The following is a 23,317-nucleotide window of genomic DNA, read 5'->3' as shown; positions in this document are numbered from 1 at the left end:
CAGGGGTTGGCTTTGTGTGTGGGGGGGGAAGGGGGGGGGGGGGGGAGCTTCTAGACCTAACGCCTGGGATCCTGAGCTTCTCCACCCCACCCCTGGGGTGAAGGGCCACGTGCTCAGCTCTGAGCCCTGGCAGGAAGTGTGACCTCACCAAGTCACTTTGGTTTCCAGAGCCTTAGATTCAATCCCTTTCAAATGACCATGACATCTGCGATATGGCAGGTCTGTCTGGGGCTCCCCATCAGCCTTAGACCCCTCGCGTTTAAGAGGTGACTTCTGGTGACTTTCGCTGTCAATCTAGCCCGTCACCCCACCTTTGGGGACCGACCACCCTACCAGTGCGGGCACCCAGGAGCTGCTTGGCGAATAAGCACCCTCTCCCTTACAAAATCCCAGCCCACCTGGCGCACAGGGCGGCTCCTGGGGCAGAAGTCCCTCAACAACGCATGGCTTTTAAGTCCATAAGCAAGCCCAGCCCCCACAAAGCCACAGAACCAGGGCACTGGGTCCTGGTGAAGAGCTGTGAGTTTTGAGTCAGGCAATACTGGGTTCAAATTCCTGCTCAAAGTCCTTGCTGGCTGCCTGGCCTGGAACAAGACACCCCGGCTCCCCGAGTCCCAGCTATCCTCGGTAAATTTGGAAGGATGTTGTCCACCTCCCTGGGCCACCATGCAGGTGAGAGAGATGACACCCGAAGGGCAGTCTCGTACGGCACTGATGGCAAGCTCCCTGCCCCACTCAGGAGCTCAGCCGGCCCTCGCTCTGCATGGAAGCTCCTCCGACTGTGCTCTGGGCACCGCTGGGTGTGGGAACTGGGCGGAGCGGGCCTCAGAGCAAGGCGGGGTGGGGCGTCTCAACGCAGGATAGCAGCGCAACTGCCACCAGGGCTCCTTCCCTGGCCACTGGCTACCTCCATCTGGCTCGTGCCCACAGTCAAGCCAGCCCTCTCAGGGGCTGTCTCTGAAGTTGTCTCTGCTCCCCTGGGAGACAGCCCTGAGCAAGCCCTCTACCAGCCCCCCCACCTTGGGGAGCAACCCCACCAGCTTCCACACAGCTGGAGCGCTGGCTGGAGAGACGGGTGGGGGTTCCCTCCTGCTCCCCAAGCTTCCCCTGGAAGGCAGGCTAGCAGCTAAGCACCAGACAGGGAGTGTGCACAATGGCTTCGGGAAATTCTTTTCCCAAGAGCAGCTAAATTAACTGCAACCGAGCACAGACTGCCTTTGTAAATAGGACAGCCTATTCCACCTCAGTCTCTCCACGTGTCCAAACTCGGTACCTGCCAGAAAATGACTGACTGGAGGAGGGGCAGAGGCGGAGGGCAAGCACTGGCAAAACCAGCCAGGGCAGGAGGGTGCGCATCCATTCATTTAAATATTCATTCACTGAAATGTCCATGCCTCTGCTCATTCATTCTAATACTCGTCCGCTCACTCATTTTCCATTCAAATATTCTCTGAATGCCCATTAGGGATCTGACACTGCTCAGCACGGACACAGGAATGACTCAGCCACTCACCTCGGCTCTCCAGGAGGACGCGGGGCAGCGAAGTGCCCTAGAAGGACAATCGGTGGGCTCCAGAGACCCAGGCAGGGAGCCAGGCCTGACAGAAATGGCGTTGGGGTGGGGGGAACTTCAGAAAGTAGGAAAAGCAGCTGCAAAGGCATGCAGGTGTGGTGCCAGCACCCAGTATGGCATGGCCGGGGAGTGGGAGAAAGGTGCGGGGAGGAGGACTCCCGAGGCCCACCCCGCCCACCGCACCCCACTAGCCCCGCTGAAGCCCTCAGCTCCTCCTCGGCCGTGACACCATGGTGCCTGTGTGCAGGGTGGGGGTCCAGGGGCCACTGCATCACCCCCGGGGCCTCAAGCAAGGGGCACTTCCTGGTACTTGGCTGTCGATGCCTGTTCTCTTGGCACCTCATTGTCAGAGGGTGATATCCAGAGGACACCAGGGACAGAAGGTGGTAAAGGGGTCACAGACGCTGGAGCTGGGAGACGGAACATGCGTGGGGACCCACCCAACAAGGGGGGCCTTGGCGGTATGTATGCCCCTGCACCACCTCTGCCCGGGAAGACGTGTGTAGTGAACATGCGCTGCTCACTCAAGGGGTCGCACAGGTTGGCAGGGCCAGAGCCAAGGGCAGCTATGGCAGTCTGGACTGGACCCAGGCCCAGCTCCACCACCCACCCTCCAAGTCTGTCCCTTAACATACTCCCACAGCCCCGCTCCAGCCCCAGGTCCCCGGCCCCTGCCCTACTCTTAGACCTCACTGGGCAGCTACTTGTCCCACAAATTCTCCCTCATCATCCCCAACAGACACGACCCTTCCAGCATTCCCTGTTCTCAACCCCACGTGAGCGATGCCCAGAGCAAGCTGAGTGTCCCCAGGGCTAGGCCACCCTCCAGGTGCCTACCATGGGTCAAAGTGCAGGAAGCAAAACTCACGCAAACAGAGCTGCCTATGTCTAGAGCCCAAAGGCCCCCTGGGGCAGTGCGGCCTCAGGGGTCCCTTCCTCCTGGAACCTGACTGGCAGCGCCCAGCAGCCTGCAGGGAAGCTCCTTGCCCACCGTCAAGCCCCTCCTGCATGTCCGGCTGCAGGAGTGGCAGTCACCGCCGCTCCCTGTCCTCGTGACCCACAGACACGTCTGTTTCAGCCGGCCCCTCCTGCTTACTGAGCAGAGCTGCGTTTCTGTACACTGGAGTTCAGCCTTCCAGAAATAGAAAGGCGTCTGGATGGTAACATGCCACCACTTCAGAGAGCGGGGACACTAACGCTTCCTCCTCGTGACAGTCTGCATTCTGACAAAGCAGGCGGCCCACAGAGACTCTGCTCCCTGAAACCAGAGCGCCCCACCTGGCGTCCTCGGCTCCGCTCACGTGGAACAGGTTCTGGTGCCAGCTCTGCCCCCTGCTGCCCACTAGGGACTGGGGACAGGCAAGAGCCCAGCAGAGCAGGGGCGACAGCATGGGAAGAGAGGTCCATGGTGGGTCCACCCACCATCTGCAGGGTGCTGTGGGCACAATGGCAGGAGCGCTGAGGTCAGCAACCTGGCTGGGGTTGGCCCTTCCCCACCACCCACATCTGTGCTCAAAGCACCAACTGTCCCAAGGGCCATCCACACAGGAGGGCAGCCCAGAGCAGGCCACTGACGGACACGGGGTATGATATTCCCAGGCTGACCTCTCCCCACACAGCCAGCTTCATGCCCACCTACTCCAAACCAGAACTTCAGAGAGCAGGGTTTCAACTCGGCAATCCTCCCTCCCTGTCCTCGGACATTCTCTCATTTTACATTTAAGGTGGCGTCTGGATTCCAGTTTCCTGTGGCTGTCCAATGCCACCCGTCCAGTGGCCCTGGAGCCACCAGGATCTCCACACTTGCATCGCCCAGCTGCCTGCTGTGCCCAGGCACCGAGGCCAAGGCCAGACCCGGGGCCCTGTACTTGTTTTCAGTCTGTGCAGGACCTGTACACCGCGCTGCAAGGGCCCAGGCCCCAGCAGCAAGCAGTGTGACCTGGAGAAGAAAACAGTCAGGACAGGGAAGCACTCACGGATGCCTACCCTCCAGTACACCCTGGAGAGGAGACAGAGGGGCAGCACCATGAGGGTGGTGATGGACACTTAGGGCATCGGGTGCCAGGCGAGCCGGGTCTCTGGGGGCCGTGGTGACTTGCCTCTTGGTCCTTGCGACTACTCAGAGCCCTCTGCCCATCATCCCCCCTACACTGGGCTTCGATGAGCAGTTCCCCGTTCCCTGCCCCTTCCCAGTCCCCCCCCCCCCACAGGGGCACACTTGTGAAGGTGCTTCCCGAGGTGCCTGTGTCTATGTGACATGGGGACCAGGGGTCTCACCTACACGCTGGAGCCACGCAGCCACCTGCCTGCATCTGTGTCCAGACCACCGAGTTCCAGGGACGCTGGGCCCCCCAGATAGGCCTGGGAGGACAGGCCTGTACCCTGATAATGGTTTAGGTTTGTGAAAGAAGTGAGACTGGGGAGGAGACGAGAAGGGAGTCCGCCACCTGGAGACAACCCAGGCGGAACTCGCAGACCCAGGCCGGGAGGACAGGTCTTCCAGCTCCTGGCCCTGCCCACGCCTGCCACGCCACATTCCTCAGCAACTCCCTGCCGACAGGCTGATGGAGACCCTCCTATCTGTCTGTCGGGCACCACTCTGGAAGACAGCCTCCCTCGGTCTCACTCAGGCTGGGACCTCTTCCTGCCCCTTCTCCACTTAATCCTTCTCAAAATGGGGTCTACCCTTTCCTGGACGGTCTCCTTCCAGTTCATCCCATGACACTGGCGGAACCCTGGCTGCAGGCTACGCGCACTGTGCTCTGTGCAGGCACAAACTCACGCCCTCCTTCGGCCTCCGTGTCCCGTGGCAGCTCCTCCCAGCCCAGGAGAGGACTGTAGCTCCCATCGCAAAGAACACTCCGCCCACCCAGGGGCATGCTGCGGGAAACCTTGCCCATACCCGTCTCTGCCGAGTCGGCTGTCGGAGCCGGGCATTGAAGGCTTCACCCCAGACACTGTGGCCGACTGGAACAGGTGCAGGCCAGGCCACGTGCACTCAGGGTCTGCACTGGCCTTGGTCTCTAGCTCAGCTTGCACGTGCAGCCTCTCCGCCACACCGCACCCCGGAACTTCGGGCATGCCCTGCGTCCTCTCACCTCGGCACTCAGCTTCTCTGGGCCTGCCTGCTCCCACAGCCCTCTGAGCTGAGTTATACCTGCTCTTCTGCAAACATCGCTCCTCTGAGCACCTGTCCTGGGCACCCAGAGGAAGTCCAGTCCCCCACTACTCACGTTCACTGCCCCCCCGACACAGCACTGTCCCATCACTGTCAGCCCTTGATGCCAATCAAGCCCACGTGAGCTGCAGTGTCCTCAACCCCGAGCCTGGAGAGGCCTTGACAATCCTCGCGACGTGCACAGGGCACGCTGACTCTGCCGGCTGCAGCTACCACGTTGCACAAAGCTGCCTTCAGCACCTCCTGCCAGCTCGCCCTCCCGTGTGCCAATGCCTGGCCCCGGGCTGGGTTCAGGGCTCAGGAATCAGGTGCTGAGTAGTGAGTCCTTCGCTGAGCATGGGTTCCTGTCCCCGGGTGTAGCAGGCTCCTGCTAAGGGCCCCTAGGTCTGCATGCGTCCACCGCCCAGGTCGTGCCCCTCAGCCACCTGAAACCCCAGGTCAGCAGGCCGCAGTAAACAAATGCAGCCGCTGGGCAGGCCCACGGCTCACACAGGCAGTGCCCACGGGGTGGCACCCTGGTGTCCTGGCACCAGCCCGCAGCCATGTGTCTGTGTCTCCCTGCTGGGCTGCATTTGCTGAGAGAAGAGCTGGTCCCCCTGGGAGCCCCGTGTGGCTGCCGCTGCCCACTGGCAGGCTGGCACGGGGAAGTCTGTGGCCAGTGGAGCCCTCAAGGGACTCAGCAAATACTCTGTGTCCTGGGCAGATGCTCTCGGTCACCTGACACAGAAGGTGGAGGAGACTCAACTCCGGGGCTGTATGCTGCTGTAAGAACAGGACTCTTCAGGAGAGCCAGCGGGCTTCTGGGTGGGCCGGGGGGTGCAGTGCTAGCTGCCGGGCAAGGAAGCATGAAATTCTGTATCCACACAAATCTATTCCTAGACTCCCGGAGACTGCCTGACACAACTTTCACATGTGAACAGAACCAAGCGACACGCACATCACAGTGTCTTATCTTCGCAGTCATACACATTCGGATTACGGTGCACTTTACAGATTCAGAAACTGAGGTTCTGCGAGATAAAGCCAAGGCCTCAGAGTGAAAGCGGTTTGCCTGGGAGAATCCGCGGGACGCTCCTTGGCAGCTGCCATTCGCGAAGGGGTGTCATCCAGCATCTTCCTCCCCCACCCAATCAGGGAGCCCAGGAGTGGGGACTGAACTGAACCCCAGAGACTGAAGTGACTCAGCTGGTAGTCGTTGGGCAGGGAGGAAGCGTCGGCCTCGGTCCTCGGGCTTCGGGACAAGGACGCCGTCAGAGCTGCCTGGGAAAGCTCAGGGCTGAGCCTTTGAAGTTGCTTCACTGGGCTCAAGGTCTGGCTTCAAAGAGCCTGGAGGCCGATGCTCCTTTAAGGATCATTTCCTCTGCTGAGTCCCAAAATGGGAAGGAGTTATTTCCCCCCAGGCCTGTGAGTACCGGAGCCCAGGCTGACCCTGATTTGCTCCCAGGCCTTGCTAAGGAATAGAACAGCCAGCCAGCCAGCTCGCCACTTACTTAGCTCATTCGAAGCACCGTGAGTCAGAGGAATACCGAGGCATGAAGGGGCCACAGCTTACCCGGCCTTGTGCTAGGGCTGCCGACACATGGTACTGGGGCTCTGGGTCCCCATGTGAAGTGAGCAAGGACCAGGAGACCCTGGTGGTCTCGAGCAACTGTCCCGGTCACTGTGCACTGAATACCCGGCACCTGCTCTGCCTCAGCCACCTTGGCCACCCTCTGTGGGATCTGTGCAGGTGCCAGCTCTCCAGAGGACGAACAGGTGGCCACGGCGGCGTTCCCCTTCTCCCAGAAGACCAGTGGCATGTGAACCTCAAGTCTGGTCCTCAACCCCTTCCCCTGTCCAGGACGCCCCAGAGCCTGGGCTGTGGCGAGGGGCTCTGGGCCAAGCCTGTTCCTGCTGTTGGGGCAGCTCAGAAGGACAGATGCTCACAGAGCCCGTCTCCTCAGGAGGAAGGGGCTCTGCACGTTTAATGCCAAGTGGCAGAACGAGGACGGAGATGGTTTCTTCGTCTTTCTAAGGTCCGTCAGAGAGACATAGGGAAAGTGAGAAAGCACCCCACATGGGCAGTCCCACACTGCAATCCCTTTCCCTCCGTCTCCCCCTTTATAGGATGCTGAGCACATGTGCACACATACCCGGCATGTTTCGCAACCTGCCGGGTCTGGGACTCGAACTGCACAGCAGGCTATGTGGGATCCAGTTGCCTTAACCATCAGGCCATGAGCTGCCCCAGGACACGATTTCTAAGGTCCCTTCCAGCTCTTGTTAGTCCAGGCCTAGAACTGCGCCTGATGCCCTAACCCAGCATCCTCGGGACCTGTCTCCAGGATCAGCCGAGCACACAGTAGGCCAGGTGACGAGCAAGCAGAGCAGCCAAGGACGGCTTGCCAGAGGACGAGGTCTCCGCATCCCTGCTGGACAGTGGGCAGAGGGCACAGGGTATAAGCTCAGGGAAGAAAAGAAGGGGTGCCCGGCCCCCACACTCTCTGCTGTGCAGAGGGGCCCTCCTTCACAGGCAGGGACACAGTTTCCTCTGCCACGAACCCTCCTGTACCCTCCAGGGAGGCCCAGGTAGATGTGCGCTCCGTGGCACTGCAGCAGGTCAGCTCTGCACCTCAGTGCTGGGGGGCTGGTGACCCACGTGACCCTGTGGTCTCAGTGCCTGTGGCAGGAGCACCCCTACTCCCGTGCCCCAGTCTCCCTCCCTCATTCCCGTGTCCATGTACTCATCAAACCTGCTCTGAACAGCCCCGCCCGACCAGACAGGCTGTCTCCACTGCTGGGAAAGGTCAAGACGGTGGGGAGGGCAGCCCTACACCGCAGCACCACGCCGGCCGACGCCAGGGCTGGCTGTCCGCAGCCTCGGTCTGAAGGCTGCAGCTAAAAATAGAGCAGCCAGTATGGAGCACAGGAAGGGCCTGCCGTGCCGCCTGGGAGCAGAGCCCAGGGCGTGGGGCAGGGCCGGCATCCCAGCACTGCCGGAACACCTGCTGGTTCCACAGGACTGGGACCGAGGCCGCAGGAGGACCAAGGCCCACCACGAGCTGCAGCTTGGCCAGTCCGGCCACAAGCCCTCCAACCTCCGCTGCACGGCCATGCAGGGACTTCGGCTCTTTGAGGAAATGCCCTATTTCTCTAAAAGACACACAGTAGGGCCAAGGGAGGACAGCGGACTGGCATCTGCTGCCGATCAGTCACTAACCCTCAGTCACTGCCTGGGTCTTAGGTGAAAACAGGCATCAGCCTTGGAGTTGTATCCAGAGCCCAGGGGGCAGCCTCCCCAGTCTACCGGAGCAGAGAGGGTGCTAGGGCCAGCAGCCATGGGGAACGGGTTGCTGCTGGCCACCTGCCCAGATCGGCCTGGGCTCCTCCCTGCGCTGCATCTCTGGGCAGATGGCGGAGCATCCAGCATGGCTCCTGCTGTGCCTACTGCCTGTACTCCCTGGAGAAGCCGCCGGCCTGCGTCTGACTTCCAGGTCGGGAGTTTGGGTAAATTGCGTCGGCTGCTGGCCAGCTCTGGGTGCCCGTCTTAAACCGGCTGGGGTGTAGAACTGCACCAGCCCCCAGGGCTGTTCACTGCTCTCAGACAGCACACGTGCACCTTGTGAACTGCAAGCAGGGAGCATCGCCACCACCACAGGTGTGCAGAGTGGCATCCGGATCCAGGGTATTCTCAAACGTCGTGGGGGGTGGCAGAAGCACCCCTGTACCAGCCTCACCTGAGCCGGGAGTGGGGACGGTGTCTACAGGGCGGGTAGCTGGGAAGCCTGACGGAGGTGGGGGCGCGGTCACCCTCCCCAGGGTTGTCATCCTGATCCTGGAGGTAGAAGTTCAGCAAATTCGGAGGGTCCTGGACCTGGGTCAGAGCAATCATGCCCCCCCCCACCACACACAGGCCTGCCTCAGCTGCCAGAGACAGCTGTTACCTGCACTGAAGTCCCTTGTTCTAGGCCATGTGAGCGAGGGCCAGGATGAGAAGCCCAGCCTCCTGGAACTCGGAGAACAACTACCAGCAGGCCTCAGGTGACAGCCACAGCTCTGCAGGAAGCACGTCTGTGGGCTTTGCCTGGCAGCTCACGTGAAAGTCTGGAACCGAGAATCCCAGAGACCGGGGCTTGGTTCACGTCTGCACGAGTGAGCGCTGGTTCGAACAGCACCCGAACTGCTCTTGCTCTCGCTGCGATTACAGCAGCAAAGGAGGTCGAGGGGTCCGGCAAGAACAGCTGCGTCATGGTGAAGGGGTTGGTCTGTCACGGTCGGACCAGATGCCCAAGACGGCCGCTCTCGAGGCCAGGGTCACGGCACCCAAAGATGCACAGGTGGTCCTCCCCGAGAAGGAGCGTGGCCCCTGTATTTTGGTATAGTAGGAATATGGCCTTTCTCCCCAATAAGCCTTGGACTTCTTGAGGAGAGGGACCATTTCTCCCTATTCATTCATCTGCTCACAGAACGAGCATTTGCGGAAGACTCAGGACTGAGTACTTGCTGAAGCAGCATTACTTTATGCCACGTTGTGGGCTCGCAGAGAGCGTGAGAGACGGGTCACAGAAGGCAGCTGCGCGAGGAGGGCATGGAGCCCGGAGCTGTGTCAGTGAATCTGAGAAGGGGCCACTGCTCCCCTGGCCCTGAGGTGTAGGCAAGAGAGCACCGGCCAGGACCGGCACAGGTGTGAGGGGAAGGGGCCCTGCTGGCTGAGGCATGAGCTCACACGCAGCAGCCCGCCAGGCCCTCCCCTCTCCCCCAGTCCTGAGCCCACCGGGGAGGCCGCAGCCCAGGGAGGGGTGCTGAGCCCAGGCAGGGTGAGGAGGGCGTCTGTACAGTTCAGCCCCGTGTGGCCCCCCGCCCACAACCAGGGGAGGAGAGGTCCTCCAAGGGGTGGCCTAGCCCGACAGCCAAAGCACAAGTGGGTGAAAGGGTGAGATTGGAATCCAGGAGCCGGTCCCCTTTGTGAGAGGCTGAGATCCTGAGAGAACAGAGAAGGGTGGAGTGCAGAGGGAGACTGGCTGCATGGAGCAGTGGCCACGTCGGCGTTCACGTCAAGGGTCATAAAGCCCATTTCTCGATGCTGAGGGTGTGAGGTCCAAGTGAGTGAGCCGGGCAGCGCTGGGCTGGAATTAGGGGTATCAGTGTGAATGCACAGCTACCGATGTACAGAGGTAAGGGACGGCAGGGTGAGCCCACACGCGAGAGCGAGTGTGTCTCCCGGCCTGTCCACCGAGACATGACGCCTCAACAGGAGTGCCGCCCCAAAGCCTGGACCATGGTTTCTAAACACCTGTTTTCAGTAGAGGGAACCAAGGCTCCCTGGAGATGGACGATGCTGGGGCTGAAGCTGAAGCTGAACCTGTAATGTTTGTGCCAGAAAACGGTGAGGTGCTCCAACGTGGGGGACGCCGGTCAACAGGCACAGGGGTCAGCTTGAAGAAGCTCCCACTGCTCAAATCTGGGACAGTGTCGCATAAAAATCCATACTGATGGTAACGGACTTCAACCCAGTGAATACAGCAGGAAGTGATGAGGAATTGGACATTTATACAGTTTCGAAGCACGTTCCCACAAAATAGTTGGTAATCACAAAGAGAAAAATAGCAGAGAAGCCTGGCCAACACCATCTTAACCAAATGACCACTGCGAGTAATGGGGAAGATGAAAATTGGGGCTACCAAGTCGGTGGGAAGAGAAGGTATGACATCACTTTTACAGCTTTCCTGATGAAGACACAGAAACGGAATCTAATCATGAGGGCATTTTCACACCCAACGTGAGGGGTAGTTTATAAATATGCTGGTTGGTAATATCTTAAAACGTCCAACCAAGATTGAGGGGTTGTTCCAGACCAAAGGGGATGAAGACTCGGAACAGCTAAGAGCAACAGGGATTCTGAGTGAGTGCCAGATCCTTAGATATGAGGGCCACTATTGGGACAACCGGCACAACTTGATCAGGGTCTCCATATTAGACAATCCAAATATATCAATAGTAATTTCCTGGGACCTGCAGTTGGCGTAATGGCTATGTCGCTGGACTCCTACGTAGTCGACCATGGTTCAAGTCCTGGACCCGGTGGCTTAAACTCATGCTGGGCACGTGTGCATATATGCCCAAGATCCCAAGAGGAGAATAGAGGAGAAGGGATTGCGGTGTGGCCATACCCCTGAGGGGATGCTTTCTCGCTTCTGTCTCTTTCTGGTGAGCGCATGTGCCCTATAGCAAAAACCTCTCAAAAAAAAGAAAAGAAAAAAATTGTAATTTTCTCATTTTGATGGCTGTATTGTGGTTATATAAGACAATCTCTGTGTTTACAGAAAATACACATGAAAGGATTTAGAGGTGATGGGCATCAGGCTCACCTGTACTATAAAATAGTTGAGGAAAAGTTCCACAGTACTAATGGCTTTTCTGCGAGCTTATGCATGATGACATTATCTGCTTTCTTTTTTCTTAAAGAATGCAGCAATTCTAGACTGAGTGTGGGGCATTAGACTATCTGGTGGGAACTGGCAGACCAAGGCTTGAAATCCAGCTGGACATCAATAGCCCATCATGTGATTCTGGAAGTGCAACGTCCTGGGAAAATGTGGGTTCTGAAACCACAGTGACTGTTCTAGTCCTCGTGTTACAGGCTCAGTGAGGACCTTGCAAACATTTGCAGTTTCTTCTCTCCTACAGCAAAGGAGCATCACTAAGTTTTGCTTTGCTTTCCTCTACTTCAGAGCTGTGTTATAAAGGCAAGACTATTCATTCCTTCCATAGACAATTCTCCAGCATGCATTAAATGCTCCAGCAATAGTTCTTAGATTCTGAGAATACAATGGGGAATAAATCTGTCCTGCATGAGGCTTCAGCTCCGATGCAGGTGGAGAAACTGACAGAAAACAAAGATGCATATATGGCAATGTTTGAGAGAATTATGAGAATTGCTGGGGAAAAAAGAAAAAGAAAGTAAGACTTGGGAAGAAGACGGGGTGGAGAGTCAGATAAGAGCAGTAGGAAGGTTCAGAATGGAAGAGGAGAAGAATAAAATAAAATCAGGGCCAGCAGGTACTATAGAGGTTAGGCCACTGGATCCCACGTGGCCAACTATACAGTTTGAGTACTGTACCCAGTGACTTGAAAAACATGTTGGGCACGTGTGTGTGTATGCTAAAAAAAAAAAAAAAGGAATAAAATAATCACACAAAACAAAGCCAAGAAAATGCAGATCACATAAGTAAAGATAAACTACTATAAGAACAAAAGCATAACAGAATGTACAACAGAAATGAGACCAAACATATACACCATAGCAATGAATGTAAATGGCCCAAATTCACTTCTTCACGAAGGAGACTTTGAAGTTGGATCACAAACAAAACTCTATGTATCCAACAGAATCACATTCAAAAAAAGTGATTTTTCAAAGGTTTAAAAGAAAATAGGCAAAGGTCTACCAGCCAGACAAAGAGAAAGCAGAACAATGGTTATATCAGACAAGGCTGAAATAAGGGTAAAAAAATCAAAGGAGACGAAAAAGGGCACATTTAATAATAAAAGGTGCAACAAGTGGCAACGGTTACGAGCATCAGTGCATGAAATACCATCAGCACTGCACCACAGAGGTCACAGGCCGCATGCGCATCACGTCGATGGACAGAAGTCCACTCAGGTGAGACGGCCTCGCACAGTAAGTGTACTCGCTCTCACGTCCTGTGGTAGAGCTAGTCAGGAAGGACATTAAAGACCTAACACTCTAACTAATATGCCAGAGTTCATCGACACACCTTCAGCTCCACTCACTTAAAACAAGGAATATATCTTCTTTTTAGATGGTCACAGATTAGTCACAAAAACTTCAGTGCAGAGAAAGCTCAATAAGTTCCAAAAGGTAAAAATAGTGCTCAGCTTATTTTAATGCCATTACATTACAAAGCAATAGCAAAATCAGACTGCAGGACAAACACAAAAACATGACGGTTACAGACTTCCTACGAAAGGGAGGTTTTAGTAACCATCTTCTATGCATCTCTCGAAACAGGTAAGACACAACTAATATTACAGACTGGGAAAACACCGCAAAACAGTAAACTCCAGGGTAGGAAATAGAGCTGAAGCAGTGATGACTGGAAATTTCACGGCTTACAGCACTGTGTTAATACTCAGAGATTTTATGTAAGTGAATTAACTATCCAAACCTTTAGGCCAGTGTAAAAAAGTATATACACAATAAGTTCATAAAAGCAGAAATAAGGGGACCAGCAGTTAGCGTAATGGCTATGTCGCTGGACTCCCATGTAGTAGACCGCGGCTCGCGTCCCGGACCTGGTGGCTTAAAACTCACACTGGGTGCGTGTGCGTGCGTGCCCAAGATCCCGAGAGGAGAATGGAGGAGAAGGGACTGCAGCATAGCCATCCCCCCTGGGGGGTGATTTCTCGCTTTCTGTCTATCTCTGTCTGTCTGGTGAGCGCACGCGCCCTATAGCAAAAACCTCTCCAAAAAAATAAATAAATAAATAAATAAATAAATAAAAGCAGAAATAAGAAACTAATAAAGATAAAAACAGTAATTATTCAGTTACAAAAGAGGAATAGGACAGAATGAATGAATAAAGCATATCATTAGTTTACCAGCATAATCAAGAAAAAAAGGAAGAAACAAAATTTTGTATGTGTATCTATAGGTATGCATGCATGTGTGTATATGTAGGTGCATGTGTAGGTGTGTGTGCACATGTATATGTGTATGTGTGTACATGTGTGCATATGTAGGTATGCATGTGTGTATGTCTGAGTATGTATGCATGTGTACATATGTAGGTGTGTGAGCACGTGTGTATATGTAGGTGCATGTGTAGGTGTGTGTGCACATGTATATGTGTATGTGTGTACATGTGTGCATATGTAGGTATGCATGCATGTATGTCTGAGTGTGTATGCATGTGTACATATGTAGGTGTGTGAGCATGTGTGTATATGTAGGTGCATGTGTAGGTGTGTGTGCACATGTATATGTGTGTGTACATGTGTGCATATGTGGGTATGCATGCGTGTATGTCTGCGTATGTATACATGTGTACATATGTAGGTGTGGATGCATGTGTGTATATGTAGGTACACATGCATATGTATATAAGTAACAAGAATGAGAAATAATTTTGGGTAAAGCTAAACATTTATAGAACCTTTTTTTTAATGTTAGCCAGGTCTTTCTAAACTTATATAAAAATGAATACAAAAGATGTTCAATGGGTACAGAGAATCAGTTTTGCAAGATGAATATTTCTCGAGATCTATTATTTTACAGTTAACATAAGTGAACTGCACTCGTGAAAATGGCTGCAATGATAAATTTGTGTTATCTATATTTTACAGAAAGAAGTAAACTAAAAAGGTGAGGGAATGCCGTTGCGGAGTGACTACCCGCAGAAGACAGTGATACGGAGACACACTACGCAGCCAGCAGGTGCTGTGATGAGTGAGGCGCTGGATTCCTACACAGCCGACTGGCGTCTGGGTCCTGGGCTGGCAACGTGAGATCACAACAAATAGATCACTAAACAAATGTTTAAAAGTAATGACAAAGTTATAATCATTGTCAGAGTGGTACTGGCTCATAGGCAGATAGACCGATCAATGGAGAGTTCCCAAATTTCCTTAAACAAATGAGAAAAATGACAGTGCTTGGGGTCGGCAGGTGGCATGGTGGTTAAGGGCGCTGGACTCTCACATGGCTGACCGTGGTTTGAGTCCCAGACCTGGTGGCTTGCTTTCTCAGTTTCTCTCTCTCTCTTCTCTCTCACTCTCACTCTGTACCCCTCTGGTCAAATTAAAATAAACAAATAAATAAATAAAGTTAAATAAAATAATTCTTAAAACAAACAAACAAAAAATGACAGTGCTCAATTATGAAGTGAGAAAGGTTGCTGATTAAGTCTTGGGGACAATTTGATAGCTTTCTGGAGAAAGAAAGGGTGGACTCATGCCTCACTCAACCCTAATAAATTCTGGATAAATAAAAGATTTAGTGGTAAAACAAGTGAGCCTATGGGACCAGCAGGTGGGGGGGGGTTAGGTGCTGGACACTTCCACATGGTTGACCATGATTTGAAACCCCAGCACTGTGTTAATACTCAGAGATTTTATGTAAGTGAATTAACTATCCAAACCTTTAGGCCAGTGTAAAAAAGTATATACACAATAAGTTCATAAAAGCAGAAATAAGGGGACCAGCAGTTAGCGTAATGGCTATGTCGCTGGACTCCCATGTAGTAGACCGCGGCTCGCGTCCCGGACCTGGTGGCTTAAAACTCACACTGGGTGCGTGTGCGTGCGTGCCCAAGATCCCGAGAGGAGAATGGAGGAGAAGGGACTGCAGCATAGCCATCCCCCCTGGGGGGTGATTTCTCGCTTTCTGTCTATCTCTGTCTGTCTGGTGAGCGCACGCGCCCTATAGCAAAAACCTCTCCAAAAAAATAAATAAATAAATAAATAAATAAATAAAAGCAGAAATAAGAAACTAATAAAGATAAAAACAGTAATTATTCAGTTACAAAAGAGGAATAGGACAGAATGAATGAATAAAGCATATCATTAGTTTACCAGCATAATCAAGAAAAAAAGGAAGAAACAAAATTTTGTATGTGTATCTATAGGTATGCATGCATGTGTGTATATGTAGGTGCATGTGTAGGTGTGTGTGCACATGTATATGTGTATGTGTGTACATGTGTGCATATGTAGGTATGCATGTGTGTATGTCTGAGTATGTATGCATGTGTACATATGTAGGTGTGTGAGCACGTGTGTATATGTAGGTGCATGTGTAGGTGTGTGTGCACATGTATATGTGTATGTGTGTACATGTGTGCATATGTAGGTATGCATGCATGTATGTCTGAGTGTGTATGCATGTGTACATATGTAGGTGTGTGAGCATGTGTGTATATGTAGGTGCATGTGTAGGTGTGTGTGCACATGTATATGTGTGTGTACATGTGTGCATATGTGGGTATGCATGCGTGTATGTCTGCGTATGTATACATGTGTACATATGTAGGTGTGGATGCATGTGTGTATATGTAGGTACACATGCATATGTATATAAGTAACAAGAATGAGAAATAATTTTGGGTAAAGCTAAACATTTATAGAACCTTTTTTTTAATGTTAGCCAGGTCTTTCTAAACTTATATAAAAATGAATACAAAAGATGTTCAATGGGTACAGAGAATCAGTTTTGCAAGATGAATATTTCTCGAGATCTATTATTTTACAGTTAACATAAGTGAACTGCACTCGTGAAAATGGCTGCAATGATAAATTTGTGTTATCTATATTTTACAGAAAGAAGTAAACTAAAAAGGTGAGGGAATGCCGTTGCGGAGTGACTACCCGCAGAAGACAGTGATACGGAGACACACTACGCAGCCAGCAGGTGCTGTGATGAGTGAGGCGCTGGATTCCTACACAGCCGACTGGCGTCTGGGTCCTGGGCTGGCAACGTGAGATCACAACAAATAGATCACTAAACAAATGTTTAAAAGTAATGACAAAGTTATAATCATTGTCAGAGTGGTACTGGCTCATAGGCAGATAGACCGATCAATGGAGAGTTCCCAAATTTCCTTAAACAAATGAGAAAAATGACAGTGCTTGGGGTCGGCAGGTGGCATGGTGGTTAAGGGCGCTGGACTCTCACATGGCTGACCGTGGTTTGAGTCCCAGACCTGGTGGCTTGCTTTCTCAGTTTCTCTCTCTCTCTTCTCTCTCACTCTCACTCTGTACCCCTCTGGTCAAATTAAAATAAACAAATAAATAAATAAAGTTAAATAAAATAATTCTTAAAACAAACAAACAAAAAATGACAGTGCTCAATTATGAAGTGAGAAAGGTTGCTGATTAAGTCTTGGGGACAATTTGATAGCTTTCTGGAGAAAGAAAGGGTGGACTCATGCCTCACTCAACCCTAATAAATTCTGGATAAATATAAAAGATTTAGTGGTAAAACAAGTGAGCCTATGGGACCAGCAGGTGGGGGGGGGTTAGGTGCTGGACACTTCCACATGGTTGACCATGATTTGAAACCCCAACCTGGTGGCTTGCTTTGTCACTTTCTCTCTCTCTCTTTCTCTCTCTCTCTATCTCTCTCTGGTCAAATTAAAATAAAATGAATAAATAAAATTAAATAGTTATTTAAAAGAACAAAAACAAAAACAAATGAGCGTATGAAAGTACAAGGAGAAAATGTGAGAGAACTTTAAAAAAATATAATCCTAATAAGGAAGTTCTTCCTAAGTGTGATACAAAAACAGAAGAGATTTTTAAGAGATTGCTCAATTCGACATAAACACCCCACAATGTGAGTCACTGGGAGGAATGGCATATTTACAAAGATATTTACTGCAACAAAGTTTGTAACAGCAGAAGACTGGGAACAACTTCGGAGTCCACCAAGCGCTTGGAGTAAATACAGGAGGAGGCATTTATGCGGCAGTGGGAAGGGCGTGGCGACTGCGTGGACTGAGAGGGAATGACAGCCACGACGCGTGGTTAGGCAGCAAGGACACGGACGGCAGGCCGCCCTCACAGGGACCGTGTCTGGAGACAGGTGAGTGACAGGCACAGACAGCGTGGAGTGGTAGGGCTGTGACAGGGTGAGCACACGGCAGCAGTGAGGCCTTCCTGCAGGGAGGGGGCGCGAGTCTGGGAGGAGCGGGCCGGGGGGCACCGAGTTCCACTGGTCTCTATTTCAGCACTCTCCAGGGGCCAGGTCCCAGGGTCAGAACCACGGGCCTAGCTCTCGCCGAGAAATAACCCCGGTCCAGCTGCCTTCACACCCTAATCTTTGTTGGCACTTGGGTAGGACCCAGGGTGGCGCTGGTCCAGTGCCCCCACACCTAGCACGGGGCCAGCTGCTGTCCGGTGATTCCAGAGTGACCTCGGCGAATTCACCACCTCGGCAGCAGGAGCTGGCTGCAGGTGCACTGGCCTTCATGACCGTGCACTCCCTGCACCAGCGAGCCTGCCCTGGACGCCGACCCTGAGGATCAACCAGGGTCGTGAGTGGGAGATGAGCCCATTCGGAACTAGTCAGAGGGACTACGTGCCCTGGGGCACCGCAACGCAGAATCACGTGGGGGAACATCGGACTGTGGGCTCCCGCCTGCCCGTGACCACGTGAGGGGACGACCTCACTCACTGCCTCGTCCTTCTCTTGAGCGCCAGCAAACACTGAGCACCCAGTGGGTGCTGCAGGTGGTCCTCACAGCACCCACCCGCAGTAGAGACCAGAGAACAGACCAGGAGGAGCTCAGGAGAGCGTGCAACAGCAGGCTGTGGACCTGAGAGGAGAGAGGCTCGGCAAAGGCGGGCTTCTAGGAGCACCTACGTTCTAAGGAGAGGCTAGACGACAGGCTAGGGCAGCGGGTAGAAGGCCCAGGAGACAGGTGCACCCTGGCTCACGGGAGTCTTAGTGGACATCACAGGAAGAAGGGAAGCTAAGAATGAGGGGTCCATAGGAGGCTGGAGAGCAGGTCCTGCTAGCTGGGGAGGCCTTCCAAGCCAGGCTAGAGGGGCCAGGTCTGTCCTCAGGGCTCCAGGAGCCCCACGGCTCTAGGCAGGAGAGCAGCATAGTCAGGGTCACCTTTAGGAAATGTGCTGTAAGCTACAGTCAGGAGGGTGGCTCGGAAGGGAGCAGAGGGCGGCGGGCACCACAGCCGTGGGCCACGGTAGCACCGAAGCAGATGGCGCCGTGCCTCGCAGCTGACGCTACCAGGCTCAGCTTCCTCATCTGTGCACAAGCCCAAGGCTGGCCCCTCCTGGTGGCCGTGAAGAGACAGGTGCAAGAGGCCCATCCCCACAGCTCGAAAGACACGGGGCCTCGTGCTAGGGGGACACAGAGCCTAGGTTGCTTCTTTGTATGTGGGTTTTATGTTTTCACCTTTTTTATAATCTACCATGGAAAAGAATATAACTTCTTTTATAAAAAAAAAAAGATGAATTAATGATCATCTTTGTCAATCTGTGCTCAAGGATACCAACAGGACGGTGAGATGGCCCTTGGCCTCTCTGCACCGACTGCTGGGCAGTGGGCCTGAGACCAGATGGTTGGGCCATCATAGACCCAGGCCATCCTGGGCCTGGCTGATCAGGATCTTGGACCACCAAATCTACCCAGTGAACCTGTCGACAAGCCTCTGTGCTGACCAACACTGGGCCGGGGCAGATGCAGAGCCATGGGCTGAGCTGGGAGAGTTGCAGCCTGGGGCCATTGCTAAGTTACCTGGGAAGGAGGCTGTGCCACTGGGCAAGTCAGCTGCCAGAGCTGGGGCACTCCCAGCCAGTGCCTGGGTGCTGCCTACTGCCAGCTGGTGGCCAGGTGTGTGCTGGTCTTCAGCCCCCTTCCCAGCAGGCCAAGAGACCCCGCGCTAGGGACAGAAAAATTCCGAGAGACATCCCATCGCACAGCTGATGGTGGCACATCCCAGGAGCAGGGACACATCTTTGCAGGCCCTGGGTGACCCTGGGATGCAGTCCACCCCAAGGTGCTGCATGCTGCTCTGGGACTGCCACACCCCTGGTCTAGACACTGAGTGAACCCAGCTGACGGCAGAAGGTCCGGCTCGGACGTGAGGGCAGCGTTTAGCACTCTAGAGTTTACAAAGTCCATTCCCTCGATGGTTCCTTACAGAGCGCCTCGCACATGGCCAGCACACCCGTCCACTCTGGATGTCCCCTGAGCTGCCCTGTAATTTGGTGAGGTGGCATCAGCATGTCCTACGATGGCGGATAAACTGGGGCAGGGGCAAAGCTCGCCTCATCACGCTGGCTTCTGAACTGATAACCATATTCCTCTGCCATGCAGATGGACCCCGAACGGCTTCTGGAACCCTTCAAAAAAGAGACAACCAAAGATGGCAACCTTTGGGCCAACTGACTCTGCAGTCCCGAGGAAACATACCCACCTGTCAGCGATGTGGCCCATCTGGGGGCCAGTCTGCCACCAGGCTGCACTTGGCAGGCCCTCACCCTTTGGCCCTGCCCCCATCCCCTAGATTGCGGGGAGAGTAACTGTGGGGTGGCTCAGGGGACCCCCTGCTGCAGGCAGCTCGCCCTGTGCAGATGTCAGGAAAGGGTCCCTCTGCACCCAGGCCCTGGCCAGTTGAGGGGGTGTCAAGGTGAACAGCACGGATACTCAGAGACCTCAGATATGGGGCTCTCGGAACTAAGCTGAGCTTCCAGGAATAACAGAAATATCTGTGTGAAAGACTGCCGCTCTTAAGACATAAGTGATTATAATTAATCTTTGCTCTGCTGCCGTAGGGATTTCAGGTTTGCCAGACACATTTAGAGGTGTCATTTCACTGAGCATCTGACCCTTGGAGCAGCGCCGTGAGGCCGCCGTGGGAGCTCCTGTGCCTTTGTGTGCCAGGGAAACAGAGGCTCAGATGTGCCATCGTAGGTCCAGGTGACACCCAACCCCAGTATGCGGCAGAACACAAACTTAAACGAGGCCTGCAGGACGCCCGCTGCCTCCAGGACGCCGAGTAGGTGCCAGGAAAGTGATGTGGAGGCCCTGCTTCCCGGCACGAGTGCGGCTAAAACGGCTCCCTTCCTCTGCCCCGTGGCCCCACAGGCTGCAGGGAAACAACGCCAGTGCCCACGGAAGGTCCCCTCACCCCCATGCCGAACGACAAAGGCCCGGTGACAACTGTGCTGGTCCTTCCACTGGCCCCACTTCCAACAAGGGGAGCTGGTGCTGGGACGAGGGACGAGCAGACAGGCCGGGGTGTGGGGCGACCTGAGCAGCTGGGAAGGAACTGCACTGTGCACGTGACAGATGCCACCTACATCCCCAGAGTAACGCACATAGCCAGCAGCACCCCATTTCACAAACGAGGAGACTCAGGGTCAGAGAGGTGAAGCGACTGCCAAACGTCACACAGTGATGTGCTAGACCTGAGATCTGAGCCCTAAGCCTGAGAGGCTGTGGGCCAGGACTGCATTTCTGAAAGAGCTCCCTGGTCAGCGCTACAAAAAAAGAGGGGAAATTAGGCCAAGGAACGAAAGCAGCAGTGTGGCTCAGTGGGTCTGGGCCTGGCCCGAGCCCCATACTCCGAGCACGGCCTCGCCCGCCCCTGCCGCTCGGCGTCCAGGCTGTTCTGCACTCGGCATCCCGGGTCCACCCTAATTCCCGGCTCTGGCCCTGTCATCCATGGTTCTTTCTAACTTCCCCACTCCTGTGCATTTTAAAGGATGTTCTTAGTACACCCGAGGGAGAAGGCAAAATGAGCAGAGAGGCCTTTATTATGGTTAAGTATTAAACCCTTTCTTCGCCGAAATCCCAACTGCCCAGCAATTCCATCCAGCCCAGGTGTGTGGGGCTGGGCCGAGGCTCCTCCTGGCCATGGTAGCACAATGGCTCATAACCCAGAGCCCGCCCGGGGCTGTCGGGCACGTGCTGGCCTCCACGCCTCGGACTCCCTGTTTACGGACAGTGGTGATAACCGTCACTCTCTGGGCCAGGACATGGCATCTCTGACAGGACGTGCCCTGCCTCCGCGGTTTTTTTGTCCTGTGCCTCTCCAGCTCCGGAAGCTGTTCTCTCACTGTCGGCCCATGACAACAGTCCCTGCCCGAGGCACGGCGGCCTCTCGGCTGCACAGCCAACCTGTGGGGCCCGGCATCCCACGTCCATCGGCCAAGCTCTGCCCGTGACCTGCTGTCCACTCAGTGCCCGAGCAGGCTTGCTGTCCTGCCAGATACGCTGTCCCCTACTGCCCACATAGGACGGTTCCCTGCGGCTGGTCCTGGGCTTGTGGCCATGAGGTGCCAGGTGTCTGACCCTCCTCAGAGCCCCGGGTCTGGTACAAGCAGCCGACTGCGCTCAGGGAGTGAGGAGACAGGACATTTCAACCTCAACAAGGACCAGGGGAATGGGGGGCCTCCGGAGGCCAAAGCCCGAAAACTTCTGCAAGGACAGCGAGCCCCTGCTTCCACTCAGGCATGGTTGACAAGGAAGAAGATCCTAGACGGACTCCCCGAGGGCAAGCTGCACCCCCACAGCTGCCATGATGGTGCCGCCCACCTGGCTTTGATGGCCTTTGCCTAAAAGGAGCGAGGACCCCGCAGAGGACGGCAGCCCTGCAGGGTGAGGGGGTCTTCAGGCTTGGAGCGTGCTGGAGTGCAAGGAAGGGGCTTGGTTTTCTTTCCAAGCCCCGGGACAATATTCGCTGTCTCCAGCAGGAGGGGAGGCCCAGCGCATGAGCTAACTGGAGCCTGGACCAAAGAGGAGATGCTCACCCACGTGACCTCTTGGGCAAGGAGGAAGAAGAAAGAAGATATATACACGTTTGCAAGCGACTGTGGTTCATCCGGAATAGATTATCTGGTGAGATAACTGCCAGAGAGTAACAAAACTTCCCCTTCAGTAGGAATCTTAAGTCTATTTCGCATAGGACTATTTATTTACTTACTTATTGTGAGAGGGTACATGCACTCGCCAGAGAGAGACAGAGAGACGCGGTATGGCCACGCTGCAAACCCTCCTCCACCTCCCCAGCTGTCATAATTTTGGACACGGACACACACACACACACACACACACACACACGCCGGCATACTTTTCAAACCACTGAGATGGGATTTGAACCATGGTTGACCAGTGGGATCCAGCTCCCAAGCATAGAACTTAGCCACTACACCATGGGGCCAGTCCTCAGTGAAATCTGTCTGAATATCATTGACAAAGACACAGACGAAAGCTCCCAGGAACAGCAGGAAGCGAATGTTCCAATGAGCTGAGCCAAGCACTCAGTACCGGTGACTTCCTCCATGCAGAACGCCCAGGTGAGGCGCGGTGTTGAGACAGGCAGTGTGGACAGCCCCCACAGGCAGCACAGAGGCCGCCACGGCCCAACCCAGGGTGAGGGGGCAGAGTCAGGAGGCGGCCACATCCTATCCTCTTCCACTGCCCCAAACCACTCCAAGCTCCCAAAACACACCCCGAGCACACACCTCGCGGCACACGGCTGCCACCTCAGAGGACAGCCACCAACTCGAGCAGCGGGAAGTCGGGAGCGCTCACTCAGGCTGCAGAGCACCTGCCCAGGTGAGCTCCTCTCCCCCTGTCTCCCTGATGGCCTGCAGCACGCGCCCGTCGAGTGCCCACCCCCCACGATGGCTGGCACGCTGTGACGAGAGCGCATCCCCGGCTAGGGGCGCGGCAGGTACTCACCCCACTGCAGCTGCGCCAGCTGCAGGTGCTCCAGGACGAGCTGGTTCAGGAGTCCTTCCACACTGGCCTCGCCACTGCGCTTCAGAGAGGGGTGAGCTCGGTCAAGGAAAGCTTGGCTCTGCTGAGACCTTCTAGAAGCTTCTGACAGAGACCCCCAGAGGGAAACCTCCCACAGCAGACGCACCTCCCTCCTCTTAGGTAACCCCCGTCGGGTGAAGACAGCACCCCGAGTACAGGAAGTCCGGCGTGCGCGTACCCGTCAGGGGCCTCCCCACCTCCCCCAACTGTGATCAAGCAGTGTGTCTAGGAAGGGAGGCCCCTGGGGCAACGCTGGTCCCGCCACTATTCCAGGGGGGAA

At 54.5% G+C, this 23,317-nt stretch overlaps 1 protein-coding gene across 5 annotated transcripts in view; it reads right to left on the bottom strand.

The window, feature by feature from the left end:
* Positions 1-23,317, bottom strand: part of TRAPPC9 (trafficking protein particle complex subunit 9) — a 635,544-nt gene that overhangs the window by 85,135 nt on the left and 527,092 nt on the right. Inside the window, exon 22 of one of the 5 annotated variants that reach the window (XM_006152126.3) lies at positions 22,960-23,050. The exons of the other annotated variants lie outside the window; for them this stretch is intronic. Coding sequence (XP_006152188.1) covers positions 22,960-23,050 — 91 coding nt within the window. The remainder of the gene's footprint in view (positions 1-22,959; positions 23,051-23,317) is intronic. 5 annotated transcript variants of the gene reach the window in all.

This window comes from Tupaia chinensis, unplaced genomic scaffold (genome assembly GCF_000334495.1).
Source record: "Tupaia chinensis unplaced genomic scaffold, TupChi_1.0 Scaffold000335_1, whole genome shotgun sequence".
Lineage (NCBI taxonomy): Eukaryota > Metazoa > Chordata > Mammalia > Scandentia > Tupaiidae > Tupaia > Tupaia belangeri.
The sequence above is the reverse complement of the archived record's forward strand: the minus strand, read 5'-3'. Positions and strand labels throughout refer to the sequence as shown.